The sequence below is a fragment of the Ovis canadensis genome, chromosome 3, assembly GCF_042477335.2.
Source record: "Ovis canadensis isolate MfBH-ARS-UI-01 breed Bighorn chromosome 3, ARS-UI_OviCan_v2, whole genome shotgun sequence".
Classification (NCBI taxonomy): Eukaryota; Metazoa; Chordata; class Mammalia; order Artiodactyla; family Bovidae; genus Ovis; species Ovis canadensis.
Window position 1 is genome coordinate 215,080,015 of NC_091247.1, and position 17,220 is coordinate 215,097,234.

General features: G+C 48.1%; 1 protein-coding gene across 2 annotated transcripts; it reads left to right on the forward strand.

The window, feature by feature from the left end:
• Positions 1–1,435: 1,435 nt before the first annotated feature.
• On the forward strand, positions 1,436–11,754 carry C1R (complement C1r). Of its 2 annotated transcripts, none has more exons than XM_069581400.1 (11): positions 1,436–1,667; positions 2,385–2,613; positions 4,542–4,734; positions 5,067–5,213; positions 5,303–5,499; positions 6,005–6,152; positions 6,260–6,381; positions 8,328–8,406; positions 8,725–8,880; positions 10,368–10,442; positions 10,871–11,754. In XM_069581400.1, coding segments are annotated over exons 1-11 (2,118 nt in total). In that variant the 5' UTR covers positions 1,436–1,665; the 3' UTR covers positions 11,641–11,754. The 2 variants fall into 2 exon arrangements, with proteins under 2 accessions (XP_069437501.1, XP_069437500.1); XM_069581399.1 differs by lacking the exon at positions 1,436–1,667 and adding an exon at positions 2,122–2,305.
• The last annotated feature ends 5,466 nt before the right edge of the window (positions 11,755–17,220 follow it).

Consider the following 17,220-nt stretch of genomic DNA (forward strand, 5'->3'; position numbering starts at 1 on the left):
CCAGATTGTCTGGATCTAGGTGAGTGATCACACCATCGTGGTTATCTGGGTCATGAAGATCTTTTTTGTATAGTTCTTCTGTGTATTCTTGCCACCTCTTCTTAATATCTTCTGCTTGTTAGGGTCATACCGTATTCTTTATTGTGCCCATTTTTGCATGAAATGTTCCCTTGGTATCTCTAATTTTCTTGAAGAGATCTCTAGTCTTTTCCATTCTATTGTCTTCCTCTATTTCTTTGCATTCTGTCATTTTTTTGAGATTGCACCCAAGTACTGCATTTGGGGCTCTTTTGTTGACTATGAGAGCTACTCTAGTTCTTCTAAGGGAATCTTGCCCACTGTTGTAGACATAACGGTCATCTGACCTACTCTTCCTCCTAGTCTCCCATTCCTGTCCATTTTAGTTCACTGATTCCTAAAATGTCAGTGTTCACTCTTGCCATCTCCTGTTTGACCATTTCCAATTTACCTTGATTCTGAACCTAACGTTCCAGGTTCCTATGCAATATTGTTCTTTACAGCATCAGACTTTACTTCCATTACCAGTCACATCCACAACTGGTGGTCCACAGCCAGCCTGTTTGCCCAGCCCCTGGAGCCATGACCCTCAGGGGCTCACACTCTGGACCAGATGCTGAGAATATCTCCATCCCATCCTCAGCTGCCCTTGTTTCCCTAAGGGACAAGCTCATTAGCAGGCCTGAGTCCATTGAGAGGGGAGGAAGGGCCTTTGTCTTTTTTTTTTTTTTTGCTGGGATCTTAGTACCCTGACCAGGGATCAAAGCCATGCTGCTTGCTTGAGAAGCTGGGTGTCTTAATTCCTGGACTACCAGGGAAGCCCAAGGAGGGTCTTAAACCAGACCCTACTGGTGCTTTGGGGTCACAGCAGTCCCTGTTCTACGTGTCATTTTTTTAAATTTCTTTATTAGCTACACTACATGGCATGTGGGATCTTAGTTCCCTGACCAGGGATTGGAAACACAGAGTTTTAACCACTAGAACTTCAGATAAGTTCCCTCTAAGTGTCATTGCTGAGGGAAGCAGGGTGGGACCCTAGATCAAGCAAGCTTCTCTCTCCTCTGCACCCTCCTGCACTCCCCATCTCTAATCCTTGCTCTTGTCCCATTATCCTGGGCATTGATCCCTGATCATTCCTGTACCAGAGCTTCTGGCTAACTAAGGACAGGGAGAATGGGGTTAAAGGAGAAGAGAGGGTCACAAAAGACCCCCCTCAACTGCGGTTTCCACTGTTCTTTGGGTAGGAACCCTGAACACTCAGCCACAGTCACCAGAAAGGGCCCTGAAGAAAGGGGGCGGGATTCCCATCAGATTTAGAAAGGGGCATCTGGGCCTCCAACCCAAGGCTTTTCTATCCCTAAAAATGCAGAACCTTCTCCAGCCCTTACCCTGAAGGCCAGCAGGTGGCAGCACCATCAGGCATTTCACAACCAAAACTAAACCGAAACAATTTTTTTTTTTTCTTTTTTGGTTTTGTTTATGCAAATGGCTCATTCCCTACAACATTCATCCCGGAACGGTCACCCCTTCCCCCTCCACAGTCCCTCCCTCCCCCTTCCCTCCTCTGCGTGACCCTGCTCTCTCTGCACCCAGAGTGCATGAAGACGCTGTCACGAGAGTCAGGGATCCAACAACAGGCCTTAAGAAATGTGAGTAAGCCTGGTGGGAACCAAGGAGGGAGGGAGACACCAGAGGGGACGATCCTGGGCACAGGGGGCCCCCTGTCCCAGACTTACTCAGGGACGTGCGAGCACCCTGACCCTCCCCATACACCTGATTCCTCCAGTGTGCCCACACGTGCACGCTTGAAAATGCATGCCCCATCTCTCCTCCAGAGGAGAAAGGAGACTCAGACCCAGGAGGTGAGGTCACACTGCCTTCCTCCTCCAGCTCATAGGGAGCAGCAAGGTGGGGTTGGGGGAGCCCGTCCCTCGGTCTAGACAGTCAGCCTCTGTACCTGAGACCCTCTTCCATAGGCGGTCTCTCCCAGAGGCCTTGCTGAGCATGTGGGAGCCATTTCAGAGACCATGACTGGAAACCCTCACCCTTAGTTTACTGGTCCAAGCCAGCCCAATTCCTGGAAGGGGAGCAGAGTGATGCAACAGGGCAGGGAGGAGGCTGGGGAGAGAGGTGGGGGGAGCGTGATGACCTCTGGACTGGACACTGGCCCCGGGGAGGAGCACCCAGTGCAGCAGCTGCAGAGACCAGCCTGCCCCCTGCAGCCTCCCCACCCACCCTAGGACATCTCCCTGAGATCTAGAATGGACCAAGAGGAAAATGCCCAGCGGTACGGCAATCCCATCCCCTACCAGAGAGCAAGGGTCTGCACCCCTCCGACCCTACAGACACCTTTTCCCTTTTGGCAGGTGGCTCTTATACCTCCTGCTGCCAGTCCTGTTCTTCGGGGTTGGAGGTGCCATCCCCACCCCTCAGAGGCTCTACGGGGAGGTGATGTCCCCTCTGTTCCCCAAGCCTTACCCTAACAATTTTGAGAGGACCACTGTGATCACAGTACCCACAGGGTACAGAGTGAAGCTTGTCTTCTGGCAGTTTGACCTGGAGCCTTCGGATGGTTGTTTCTATGACTATGTCAAGGTAGGGGGCAGATGAGGGGGGTGGGCAGAGGGAGAACTGAGTGTCTCTGGAACCTGGGGACCCGGGGTCTGACCAGCCTGGATAGGACACCCTGCCTGGGGACACAGCCCCAAGCTGGTGAAAGCTGATGGCCAGGTGGGGCTCTGGAAGTCCAGGGGTATTGAGGATGGGAGGCCACTGGTCTGAGAGACCATCATGGAGCAAAGAGGGGAGAAACAGAGAGGGAGGGGACAAGCCCTGTTCTTGGGGAATGCACTGTCCACAGGAGTCAGAAAAACCTTCCCTGTCTGCTTACTTGCCCGGAGGATTTTGGAAACATCCTTGCCTCAGTTTCCCTGTTGCCATGGAGAGTGTCACCACTCCATGGCTGCCTCCTCACCAGGAACACAGGGACGTGGGAAAGCGGCTTGTGTGTGGTGGTGGCTCAAGGGTGGTCTGCAGCCAGGACAGTGGGCTCAGTCCCCTCTCCTCTGTCACGACCAAGGGCCCGTCCCAGTCCCTCTTTCTACATCCAATAAAAATGAGTTTCCTGGAGACTTCCCCAGTGATCCAGCGGCTAAAACTCTGTGCTCCCAAGGCAGGGGGCCCAGGTTTGATTCCTGGGGAACTTAGGTGGGAAACTAGGATTCCACGTGCTGCACAACACAGCCTAAAAATAAAATTAAAATTTTAAAAATGAGGTTCTTGATTTGGGATTCAGATAGGGCCTACACACAGCCCATAAATACTATTTCCAGGAGATCCCCTGGAGGGTATAAAAGAATACCATGAAAATGCCATATCTTCCCAGCCCAGAGGACTTGAGATGTCAGCAGTGCTCATAGGGAGGGTCCTGGTAGCAGGCAAAGTGGGGATGAGATAGGAGGAGGGACGTCTTCTGCTTTGCAGGAGTCAAGAAATCTGTGAAGGAAGAGGTAAGGAGAGCTCAGTGATGCTTGCTAAGCTGGCAGGTCCCGGATGCTCACACTCAGCTGAATATCAGGAGTCATGGCTGGACAGGAATGGGTTGACCAAAACAAGGTGGAAGGACAGGACAGAGGGTAAAGCAGACCCTCCAGGCTCTAGGGATGAAGGAATGATAGAAACCAGGTAAAGGCAACCAGTGGGAGGCGGACACAGAAGCAGATGGGGGTAAAGAAAGGTCTGATACATGTTGTTCAGTCACTAAGTCGTGTCAGACTCTTTGCAAACCCATGGACTGCAGCACGCCAGGCTTCCCTGTCCTTCAGCATGTCTGAGTTTGCTTGAATTCATCCACTGAGTCAGTGATGCCATCCAACCATCTCATCCTCTGTCATCCCCTTCTCCTGCCTTCTATCTTTCCCAGCATCAGGGTCATTTCCATGAATCAGCTCTTTATATCAGGTAGCCAAAATATTGGAGCTTCAGCTTCAGCATGAGTCCTTCTAGTGAATAATCAGAGTTGATTTCCTTTAGGATTGACTGGTTTGATCTATTTGTTCTCCAAGGGACTCTCAAGAGTCTTCTCCAGCACCACAATTTGAAAGCATCGGTTTTTCAGCGCTCAGCCTTCTTTATGGTCCAACTCTCACATCCATACATGACTCCTAGAAACATCATAGCTTTGACTAGATGTATCTTTCTGGCAAAGTGATGTCTTTGCTTTCTAATATGCTGTCTAGGTTTGTCATAGCTGGGGGTCATAAAAAGGGAGGGCCGAGTCCCAGACACGGGATAACGTGCAAGGTCAGTCGGTGGGGATGCAGGACAGAGGAAAGGCCTCTAGGGAATTTGGAACAGCCAGAGCCCAGCAGGTAGAGAGCAGCTGGAGACCATCGGGGGTGGGGGGGTGAGGGGAGTGGGGTGGGACGGGATCCCCTCTCTGGGACAAGAGAAGGATGACCTTCATGGCCTTCCATGTGGGATATGTCCCCTCAACAGCTTGTCCGCCTGTCCCTCCTCCATAGATTTCTGCTGATAAGAAGACCATGGGGAGGTTCTGTGGGCAGCTGGGTACTCCCCTGGGCAACCCCCCGGGAAGGAAGGAATTCATGTCCCAAGGGAACAAGATGCTGCTGACCTTCCACTCAGACTTCTCCAACGAGGACAACGGCACCGTCATGTTCTACAAGGGCTTCCTGGCATACTACCAAGCCGTGGGTGAGTGGCGCCTGTGCCGGGCTCCTGGGCTCAGACTGAGTGGGGGCCAGAAGAGGGAATTCTTGAATCCAAAGAATCGGGAAGCCAGGCCTTCTTGTTTTTTCCCAAGAGAGCTTTTGCTAGGAGAGAACTATCCACCAGGGCCCTGTCCCCACTGAGCAGGTCCCAGAAAGAGTCAGAGGGGCCGGGAGTTCCAGGTGGCCTGAGATAACCTTGTCCTTAGGCCTCTGATGAGTGACCTCGCTGAGACCAGTGCCTCCACAGGTCCCTGCCCCGCCCCCCCCACCCTGGCTTTTGTGGAATTGAATCCTTCCTTCTGGAATCTTTTCCAGACCTGGACGAATGTGCCTTGCAGCTCAACTCGGTTGAGGAGGACCCCCCGCCCCGGTGCCAGCACCTGTGCCACAACTATGTCGGCGGCTATTTCTGCTCCTGCCGTCCAGGCTATGAGCTCCAGCAGGATGGGCGTTCCTGCCAGGGTGAGGTCTTGCCTGGGTGGTCTCAGAGGAGGCAGGGACTGAGCAAGGTGGGGCTCTCTAGGTGACCCGCTCTCGCTCTGCTCCCCCAGCCGAATGCAGCAGCGAGCTGTTCACGGAGCCCTCGGGCTACATCTCCAGCTTGGAGTATCCCGGACCCTACCCCCCTGACCTGCGCTGCAATTACAGTATCCGAGTAGAGCGAGGCCACACCCTCCACCTCCAATTCCTGGAGCCTTTTGAAATTGATGACCATCAGCAAATACACTGTCCCTACGACCAGCTGCAGGTACAGCCAACCCACCCCCAGAGAGAAATCCTTTCGTCCCCATCCCCACGCATCTCCTCTCACCCCTCCTCCTCACTGGACCATCTGGCCAATGCGCGCAGAAATGGCCAATGTCCCACATGAGTTGTCCTACACACCTGGCATCCAGGTGGCTCTAGTGGTAAAGAACCCATCTGCCAGTGCAGGGGATGTAAGAGATTCAGGTTCAATCCCTGGGTCAGGAAAATCCCCTGGAGGAGGTCATGGCAACCCACTTGAGTATTCTTGCCTGGAGAATTCGATGGACAGAGGAGCCTGGCGGGCTACAGTCCATAAGGTCGCAAAGAGCTGGACTCGACTGAGCAACTTAGTGCACACTCCTAGCCGGTGGGTCCTCGGGAGACTTTCTCCCCTCCAGCTGAAAACATACACCAAGCAGGATCTGCACCACTGGCACCACCACCCTAGCCCTGTGTCTGAATTGGAGACATGACCCTCCTTCCGTCCACCCCCACCACCACCGCAGATCTATGTCAGCGGGAGGAACATTGGTGAGTTCTGTGGAAAGCAAAGGCCCGAGCGCATTGATGCCCAAAGCAACTCAGTGGACCTGCTCTTCTTCACGGACGAGTCAGGGGACAGCCGGGGCTGGAAGCTGTACTACACCAGTGAAGGTAAGGCTGCCCGGGGGCCCTCACAGGCCAGAAAGGGGGCAGGATGAGGCAGGCAGAAAGGAGGCCAGTGGCTCGGAAATAAATGTGCCCTCTGGTCTCCCTAACAGTCATCAAGTGCCCCCAGCCCAAGACCCTGGACGCATTCACCATCATTCAGGACCTGCAGCCTCAATACCAGTACCGGGACTATTTCATCGCTACGTGCAAAAAAGGCTACGAGCTTGTGGAGGTAAGAGCCAGGGCCGAGGGGAGGGAGCTAACCCAGAGTCTGGCATAATTCACACGGAAGATGGAGGCTCAGCCCCACATGGAAACATAAGCATGTTTGAGCTGGAAGGGTTACCCGGCCTGCTCCAACTTGACTGCACACTGGAAATAGGATTTCAAAATTCTGATGTCCAGTCCCCTGCTAGAGACTAGTTCATGGGTCTGAAGGGGAGCATGGGTGTCAGGATTACCTATAGTTACTCGGTGATTCTAATGCCCAGCCAAGTCTAAGAACTACAGGTTCTCGCCCTATAACTCACTATGCAGTGAGGAACTGAACAGGCAGGGGTGGAGTTGAAGCGCGAGGCCTCACTCACGCAGCCTCACTGGGATTGTGTACAGCAGGGACTGGCAACAAATGCCCTGCCTCTTGCTCCAGGGCTCTCAGTTTTTGTTTTTAAAACCTACCTGGCTTTACTCGATGATTCATGAATCGGGCAGCATTCCATCGAACAATCAGAAGAGGCTCCGTTTATGTCTACCGGTGGTCTTACCCCAGACCCACCACCCTGTCCAGAGCTTTGCAGACCCAGGAAAGAATGCAGTTTGCTCCACTGGTCAATCTCACAAAAGCTAGGAGACTAAAATGCTCCTCTCGGGACTGCCTGGTGGTCCAGTGGTTAAGAATCCACCTTCCAGTGCAGGGGGCGAGGGTTTGATCCCTGGTTGGGGAACTGAGATCCCACGTGTCTCAGGGCAACTAAGCCCATGCGCCACAACTACAGAAAGTAGTGAGGAACCAGTGAAGGCAATTAATAATGTTAATTAATTAATTAATGCTATTTTTTATAAACCATACCCTGGCTAGGGACCTGGGACTGGACATCCCATCTTTGTCCAATAGGTCCCCTCAGAAGACCCACCCTGAATCAGAGAAGAGACCTTCGGTTTGTTGTGGTGAATTCACCCAACAAACATTTTAAGTGTTGATTCAGTGACAGGCAGTGTTCTGGATGTGGGAGGTACAGTCAAAGAAACACACATGTTCACACAGGTTTCGTGGAACTTCCCTTTGAATAGAGATGAGTCAGCCAGATCACTGCTCGTTAGTCCAGGAAGGACTTGGGGGTCCTGGGCACGCCGCCCACTCCCGTTCAGGTTGCAACCCGCCCCGTCTATGCCCCCAGCACCCTTACCTTGTTATCATTCACATCACCAACTTTAAACCTAGTCACACAGTTTATCTCACATTATTTACTTTTTATCTGACTCAGCAGTAAAGACTCCACCTGCAACGCAAGAGACAAGGGTTCAATCCCTGGGTGGGTTCGATTCCTAGTCGGGAAACCTGACCCCACATACCTCAACTAAAGATCCCACAATGAAGATTAAAGATCCTGAGTGCTGCAACTAAAACCCAAAGCAGCCAAAATAAATAATAATAAATAAATATTTTTTTAAATAAAATTATGGGGTTCAACTGGACCTCAGTGGAAACTCTTGAAATCCCCCAAGAGTCTAGAGAGGGGATTATTGGATATAACAACTAGCCCTAGCTCCGATATTATTTTTTTTTTAACTATTTATTTATTTACTTATTTGGCTGTGTCAGTATGTGGGCTCAGTAGTTGTGGCATTCGAGCTTAATTGCTCCCCAGCATGTGGGATCTTAGTTCCCCGAACAGGGATCGAACCCAGGTCCCCTACACTGGAGGACAGATTCTTAACTACTAGACCACCAGGCAAGTCCCCCACTCTGACTTCCTGCTGTGTGGCTCAGTGAGCCCAGCTGTCAGTCTGGTATGAGGGGACCGGCTGGGAAGAAGGGCCCAGGAGCCACATCCACAGGTGTTGAGGTTCAAGGGCTGAGAGCTGACTTTGCCTCCTTACTGCTTCCCTGTGGGCAAGGGCAGGAGGGAGCCTCAGGGCCTCCTTGTACTAACGGCTGTTCCACCTCTGCTCCAACAGGGGAACAAGGCACTCCTGTCCTTCACAGCTGTCTGCCAGGATGATGGCACATGGCACCGTGCCATGCCCAGGTGCAGGAGTAAGTTGCAACTCAAGCATGTGTCTCCCCCCAGGAGAAGGGAAGAGGGTTGGGCCTAAGCGTGACCCCCAAAAGCCATTCCCCTGACTTGTCCTTTGAAGGCTCCAGCTCACGGGGAACCAGTCGGCCTTCATCTCTGCAGATGAGGGGCTCTGCCCAGAACTGAGTTTTATCCCATCCAATTATCATGCCTCGCAAGAGCCCCCAATGACCATATTTCCCGAAGGCTCTCAGCATGTTCTACGGGTTCCCACCCCTCCCACTGAAGTTCTGGTACAGTCCTTCTCAGTTCTCACACGGCCCTGTGCTCTCTCCAAGTCAAGGACTGTGGGCAGCCCCGAAGCCTGCCCAACGGGGCCTTCAATTACACCACCAGAGAGGGGGTGAATACCTACGAGGCCCGTATCCAGTACTACTGCCACGAGCCCTTCTACAAGATGCACACCAAAGACGGCACAAGCGAGTCTGAGCGAGGTAGGGACACGTGCAAATGGTTGTCTTCTCCCTCTCGTTGGAACATCTGCAATTTCTTCCAACAGAGTCTCCAAGGAGGGAATATTAAGATATTTATCCCGGGCACTGGCTTCAGGGGTGCCAAGAGGCTTCTAATAAGGTTGAAAGAGCAAACATTTGAGCTGATAGGATGAAAGACTCAAATCTCTCATAAACAGCTCTCTCTCACCCCCACCCCCACCATCACCACCCCCACCCTCAGCAGCACCCCCAACAGCACCCCCTCTACAGGTTTATCAGTGGGGTTTCCTCGGCATTCTCCCCACATCCCCTCTCAGGTTGCTGTGTTGTGACTTTATACATTACTAAATTACTTTCAGACTCATCAATGGGTATCTTAAAAGCTTTTTGATGAAAGAAATCATGTGATTTGTAGGTTTAAAACATGCCAAAAAAAGAAAAAAATATCTTGTTTATAGGCAATTGTTGTTGCTGTTAGTCACACAGTCACGTCCGGCTCTTTGTGACCCTATGGACTGTAGCCTGCCAGGCTCCTCTGTCCATGGGATTCTCCAGGCAAGAATACTGGAGTGGGCTACCATGTCCTTCTCCATGTTTACAGGCTATATAGGGTATTATTTAAGAGCTGGACTTTGAAGTAAGACAACACTCCATTTGCATCTTGGTTCTGGCACTTAGAAGTTATATGACCTTGTATAAATTATTTAAACCCAGTTTCCTCAACTCTAGTGTCAGTCCGACTCTGGAGACCTCATGGACTGTAGGCTGCCTGGCTCCTCTGTCCATGGAATTCTCCAAGCAAGAATACTGGAATGGGTAGCCTTCCCCTTCTCCAGGGTACTTCCTGACCCAGAGATCAAACCCTGGTCTCCTACACTTCAGGCTGGCTCTTTACCATCTGAGACACAAGGGAAGCCCTCCTTGTGTCTAGGAGGAGGGTAATGATGCGTATCTGAAAGCATCACCAAGGTGCTTCAATGAGATAAAATGTTGAGGTCAAGCAAGGTACACTGTCCCCAATCAGAAAACATAGCTACAGGTAATTCCCTGACGGTCCAGCAATTAGGACTCCATGCTTTCACCACTGAGGGTTCGAGTTCAATCCATGGTTGGGAAACTAAGATTTGCACAGCAGAGCCAAACACCCTCAAAAAATAAAACAATAAAACATAACTCCCATTATCACCCACTACCCAGCACCAAGATGCAATAATGATAAGATCTTCTTGATAAGTTCCTTCCAGTTTTTGTGTCAACTTTCACACATAGGGATCACACTGAGTATGAGTTAAGTATTCTGATTTTTCCATTTAGCATCAAAACAAAAACATACACATGAAGCTTTTCAAAACACACACTTTCAGTATCCCATCCGCAGGTATTCCAACCTTTCCCTTTGTTCCTCCTCCATTCTGTCCTCGCTTTGGTACTCTCGGTCCCTGCCCACACCTACCCCCCAGCCTGAGCTCAGCCCCCTCTCCCCTCAGGGCTGTACACCTGCACGGCTCAGGGCATTTGGAAGAATGAGCTGGTAGGAGAGAAGATGCCTCGGTGTTTGCCAGGTGAGTGGAAGCCCTCCACTGTCCTCTGTGGCCTTGGCAGCCATGCAGGGTCTCGGAGGAGGGGTGGCATAGACAAGAGAGAGACAGTCCAGCCTGAAGCTGAAGACAGACATGGGGCATCTGAAGAAAGGAGAAGAGATGCCCCAGAAGGGCAGTTGACAGTCCTGGACTTTTCACTGAGCAGATGTGAGACCAAGATTAAATAAAAAGGGCAAGAAAAGCCCTGGGGAAGAAAAACAAGAACAAGCAGAGGTGGCTGACAATATGCCAAAGACCAGGGGTGAGGAGAGGGGTGGGTTGGGAAGATGGGAAGAGAGGAAAGGGTCCTGAACCAAAAAGAGGGACAAAGTGGAGGGGACAGGCCATGGAGGGAGGTAGGCGGACAGGCACTGACATTTCTCTCCCTGAACCCATCTTCTCCTCCCCAGTGTGCGGGAAGCCAGTCCACCCTGTCGAGCAGAGGCAGCGCATCATTGGAGGCCAGAAGGCCAAGCTGGGCAACTTCCCCTGGCAGGCCTACACCAACATCCATGGGCCCGGGGGCGGTGCACTGCTGGGGGACCGCTGGATCCTCACGGCCGCGCACACCATCAACCCCAAGGACCACGAGGCTCAGGGGCCCCCCAACTTAGATGTGTTCCTGGGCCACGTCAATGTGGAAGATATCACCAAGCTGTCCAACCACCCGGTCCGTAGGGTCATAATCCACCCAGACTACCGCCAGGAAGAGTCCCACAATTTCGAGGGGGACCTCGCCCTCCTGGAGCTGGAAAATAGCGTCACCCTGGGCCCCAACCTCCTGCCAATCTGCCTCCCAGACAACGAGACCCTCTATGACCCAGGTCTCATGGGCTATGTCAGTGGCTTTGGGATCATGGAGGAGAGAATTTCTCACAACCTCAGATTTGTCCGTCTGCCAGTAGCTAGGCGAGAGCTTTGCGAGCGCTGGCTCCGGCAAAAAAACAGGAATGATGTGTTTTCTGAAAACATGTTCTGTGCTGGGAACCCAGCCACAAGGCAAGATTCCTGCCAAGGGGATAGTGGAGGGGTCTTTGCAGTGAGTGACAAGAAAAATGACCGCTGGGTGGCCACGGGCATCGTGTCCTGGGGCATCGGGTGTGGTGAAGGGTACGGGTTCTACACCAATCTCCTCAACTACGTAGACTGGATCAAGAAAGTGATGGAAGTGGAAGACTGAGCTCGGGATTGCCTAGGTCAGAATCCAGACAGCAGTGTATTAAAAAAAATTTTTTTTATCTGACCAGTTGTTGATAACTTCTAAGAATCCATATTAAAATCACTAATGCAGAAAGACACCATGTGAAATAAATTCTCTTCTCTATAGTCCCATCCACGTTCTTCACCTGAAACAAACCAAAGGTCACCTTTATTTCCCCCAAGAATTGCACAAGATATATTCCACCATATCTAGGTATCATTGTCCTCTTCCATTTTTATACCATGGTGTAACTGAATATAGGATGTCTTCCAACTAAAATTTTATGGGAAAGCCCATTGTGTAAAATGAATTAAAAGAAGTATTTAATAAATATAAATATATTTAGTGACGTCAGGGCTTCCTTGGCAGCTCTGCCATAGAGTCTGCCTGCCAATGCAGGAGACAGTTTTGATCCCTGCTCTGGGAAAATCCCACATGCCTCAGAGCAACTGAGCCCGTGCACCTGGGCTCCACAACCTTCCAGCTGCAACTACTGAAGCCAGTGTACTCTAGAGCCCGTGCTGGGCAATAGGAGAAGCCCACGCAACAATGAAGACCCAGCACAGCCAAAAGACTAATTGATTTTTTAAAATATTTAGTGAAATCATATGTAAAATATTTTCATAGGAAGGCAATGGGAATACTTAAGTTGCTACACACATTTATCATTAGAGTTGTAGACACTTTCTCTCTCTCTTTCGTTTTGATTATACACTACAAAGAAAATCTTTATTTTCCCACATAAACAGCTGCAGATACAAGATCTTTTTAAACAGGTCAGTTTCCAATCTCTAAATATTCCTTAAGAGAAGAGTGGTATGAAATTTTTGTTCCCAAATTGAGTCACTAACAGTACTTTTTCTAATCATTTATTTACATATGTATTTACTTTTTGGCCACACCTCCCAGCATGTGGGGTCTTAGTTCCTGGACCAAGAATGGAACCTGTACCCCTGTAGAGGAAGTGCAGAGTCTTAGCCACTGGACAACCAGGGAAATCCCATTAACAATATTTCCAAATAATTTATATTATTTAAGATATGTTTAAAAGCCAGAGAAGGACTGAAAACTTGGGATAAACATTATAAGCATTTACACCAGAATATTATCATGATATTATTGCAGGTATATTGTCACCCTGCTTATTTAACTAATATGCAGAGGACATCATGAGAAATGCTGGGCTGGATGAAGCACAAGCTGGAATCAAGATTGCCGGGAGAAATATCAATAACCTCAGATACACAGATGACACCACCCTTATGGCAGAAAGCGAAGAAAAACTAAAGAGCCTATTGATGAAAGTGAAAGAAGAGAGTGAAAAAGTTGGCGTAAAGCTCAACATTCAGAAAATGAAGATCATGGCATCCAGTCCCATCACTTCATGGCAAATAGATGGGAAACAATGGAAACAGTGACAGACTTTATTTGGGGGGCTCCAAAATCACTGCAGATGGTGACTGCAGCCATGAGTTTAAAAGATGCTTGCTCCTTAGAAGAAAAGCTATGACCAACCTAGACAGCATATTCAAAAGCAGAGACATTACTTTGCCAACAAAGGTCTGTCTAGTCAAAGCTATGGTTTTTTCAGTAGTCATGTATGGATATGAGAGGTGGACTAAAAGAAAGCTGAGCACCGAAGAATTGATGCTTTTGAACTGTGGTATTGAAGAAGACTCTTGAGAGTCCCTTGGACAGCAAGGAGATCAAACCAGTCAATCCTAAAAGAAATCAGTCCAGAATATTCATTGGAAAGACTGATGTTGAAACTGAAACTCCAATACTTTGGCCACCTGATGTGAAGAACTGACTCCTTAGAAAAGACCCTGATGCTGGGAAAGATTGAAGAAAAGAGGACAAGGGATGAGATGGTGGGATGGCATCACCGACTCAATGGACATGAGTTTGAGAAAGCTCCAGGAGTTGGTGATGGACAGGGAGACCTGCTGTGCTGCAGTCCATGGGGTCACAAACAGTCGGACTCAACGGAGCTACTGAACTGAACTGATTATTGCACAAATGACTCTGCTGGACTTGTCTGAACAACCTTACTTGAGCTGACTCGCACAGGCCTGAATTAAAGAAGATCAAGGCAGAATTAAAACATTCCTGAGTAATGACGAGTTTGTAAGTCTAAATGCAGGTCCACAGTCCCTTACATGACACCCTTAAGTCCAAGTGCCTTTCAGTGTTCAACATTTTACAGATTCCAGAAATGCGATGTACCATCTGTGTCATGTAATACCGTCATATTACAGCAGTGTCCAGGGCAGCACCTTGCAAGACCGCAGATAAGTGAAGTGAGTCAGAAAGAGAAAAACAGATATTATATATTCTCACATACATGTGGAATCTAGAAAAATGGTACTGATGAACCTATTTGCAGGGCAGGAGAGGCAACACAGATGCAGGGAACAGCCACATGGACACGACAGATGGCAGGGTGAGAAAGGGGGTGTGGGATGAATTGGGAGATTGACATGTACACTATTAATATTATGTATAAAATACATAACTAATGAGAACCTATTGTACAGCACAGGAACCTTACTCAGTGCTCTGTGGTGACCTGAATGAGAAGGAAATTCAAAAAGGAGGGGATATATGTATACATATAGCTGATTCTCTTTGCTATACAGTAGAAATTAGCACAACATTGCAAACAACTATACTCCAGTTTTTTAAAAAGAAGAACTCTTCTGAAAAAACATTTGAATAGTCATAGTAAGTGTGATAAACACTCTGGATAGGTACCTATCAGTTACTGTCAGGTTTTGCCACTAAATAAGTTTTGGTGTCAAACTTATTAAAACACTTTCCATTTTTAAGAGCATTTTAAATGTCAGGATTGGGGATTTCAGGATCGTGGACTTCTATAGGTGAAAATGAAAAGAAAACGTTTTCTCATGGAGTCTACACGAAAGCATACACAAGTGGCGTGGGCTACGTTTGAAGAGTATATGCTGGTTGCAGTTTTTTTAATGTTTAGAAATGTTTTTAGAAGTGAAACACTTTCAGGATTCTGACGGAGATAGGAGTGGAGTGGGTGGAGATGAATATGGTGAAAACTAAAACTAGATCTAAAAAAATTTAAGCTGTATGTTATTTCTAAGATTCTTGGCAAATTTAAGATTCTGAGTCCTTGGTCCTTATTGTAATTATCTTGGACCTTATTGTATGGTCCAATTATCCTTATTGGACCTCAGGAGAATTCAATGACTGCTCTGACCTTCCTGGTTCCCACTCTCTTCCCCAAAAGTCATGTCCATCTTATTCTTCAAGGGCACTGAATAGAAAAATAAGGACAAAACCAATATTCTGTGAATAGGCAATTAATAGAAAAAAATACAAATTGCTTTTGGACTTTTGGGATTAACCTAACTCATAAAAAGGAATATATTTAAATTAAGATGCCACTTTTTTTTACCAATAAGATTTACCAGTAATATATTATATGTGAAGACATAGAGAAGACAGTCACTCATGCATTGTTTTGGTTTGGGGGGGTTTTTTGGTTTTGTTTTGTTTTGTTTGGAATGTAAATTGGTACAAACTCTGTACAGAGCAATTTGCTAACATGCAATCAAAGTTACAAAGGCACATTCCTTTGACCCCACAATTCCAACTCCATGAATTTTTCCCACAGATATTCTCATATATGAGATAAATAACCCATGTACAAGGGTACACACTCCAGCATTGTTGGTTATAGCAAAGTATTAGAATCCTGAATTCTGAAAATTCTAGTACCAAAGTTTCAAGTAAATTATGGAATATCCAAATAATAGAATACAACATAGTAATTCAATCTCTAAGACAGATAAATGAAAAAAGTAAGAAGCAGAACAGTGTAACAAAATACTACCATTTGTATTTTTAAAAGAGTAGTTATATATTACTTTTACATGTATAAAGTATCACTGGAAGGTTAAATAAGAAACAGTGGTGGTTTCTGGGGGAAGATAGGAGTAAAAAGAAAAGTTACCACTGTATTCTCTTTTGATCTTCCCAATTTTGAGCAGTGTAGATGTTTTACCCAAGCTTCCCAGGTGACTCCATGGTAAAGAACCTTCCTGCCAATGCAGGTGGTGTGGGTTCCATCCCTGGGTCGGGAAGATCCCCTGGAAAAGGATATAGCAACCAACTCCAGTGTTCTTGCCTGGAAAATCCCATGGACAGAGGAGCCTGGCAGGCTACTGTCCATGGAGTTGTAAAGAGTTGGACATGACTTAGTGACTAAACAACAACAGGAAGATGTTCCAAAAGGAAAGACAGAGCTGCATTCAGTTCAGTTCAATCGCTCCGTCATCTCCAACTCTTTGCGATCCCATGGACTGCAGCACGCCAGGCTTCCCTGTCCATCACCAACTCCTGGAGCTTTCTCAAATTCATGTCCATTGAGTCGGTGATGCCATCCCACCGTCTCATCCCTTGTCCTCCTTTCTTCAATCTTTCCCAGCATCAGGGTCTTTCTAAGGAGTCAGTTCTTCGCATCAGGTGGCCAAAGTATTGGAGCTTCAGCTTCAGCATCAGTCTTTCCAATGATATTCTGGACTGATTTCCTTTAGGATTGACTGGTTTGATCTCCTTGCTGTCCCAGGGACTCTCAAGAGTCTTCTCCCACACCACAGGTCAAAAGGATCAATTCTTCAGAGCTCAGCTTTCTTTATGCTCCAACTCTCAGAGCTATATTAAAATATTTTTTAATTTTTGAAAGGTTTAAGGAAATAACCTCATTGAGAAAGCTTATATTTAGCAAGATTGAAAAAATTCAGATATTCAGAGACTTCAAGTGCTAGGGGTGCTAAATTGCTTCAATCGTGTCCTACTCTTTGCAACCACCAGGCCCCTCTGTCCAAGGGATTTTCCTGGCAAGAATACTGGAGTGGGTTGCCATTTCCTTCTCCAAGGGATCCTCCTGACCCAGGGATGGAACCCTTGTCCTTTACATCTCTTGTATTGGCAGGCAGGTTCTTTACCACTAGCGCCACCTGGGAAGCCCTAGGTGGAAAACATTTAGGAAGAGGGAACAGCCAGTGCAAAGGCCCCAAGGCAAGAACATGCTGGCTCCATTAGAGACTTACAAAGACAGCCAAAACAGAGCTCATGGATACAAACTCATAGTTCAAAAGGCTTATTCTGGCTTCTGGATTGTGGCCAGAGTATATATGGGGGTGGGGGTGGCGGGAAGCATGAAAGCGACCAGTTAGGAGTAACTGGCTACCAATTATGGTTACCCCAGCAAGAACTGATGGTAACTCAGACCAGGTAGATTTAGTGGAAGTGATACAAAGTAGTCAAAATTTGCAGAGAGCCAACATATTTCCTGATGGATTAAATATTGGAGAGAGAAGGATGAGAAAAGGAAAGAAGTCAACTAGATGCAGAAGACTACAAAGGGAGGAGATTTTATTAAAAAACATGAATCCTCTTTTGAACATGCCTAGTGTGTGTGTGTGCTCAGTCGTGTCCATATGCTCAGTCGTGTCCGCCTCTTTGTGACCTCATGGACTGTAGCCCACCAGGCTCCTCTGTCCATGAAATTTTCCAGGCAACAAT

Coding starts and splice junctions, on each gene's coding strand:
- C1R (XM_069581399.1), top strand. CDS start 2,280: ATGGACCAAGAGGAAAATGCCCAGCG. Junction 2,306..2,384: donor CAAGAGGAAAATGCCCAGCG/GTACGGCAATCC, acceptor CCCTTTTGGCAG/GTGGCTCTTATACCTCCTGC. Junction 10,443..10,870: donor GATGCCTCGGTGTTTGCCAG/GTGAGTGGAAGC, acceptor TCTCCTCCCCAG/TGTGCGGGAAGCCAGTCCAC.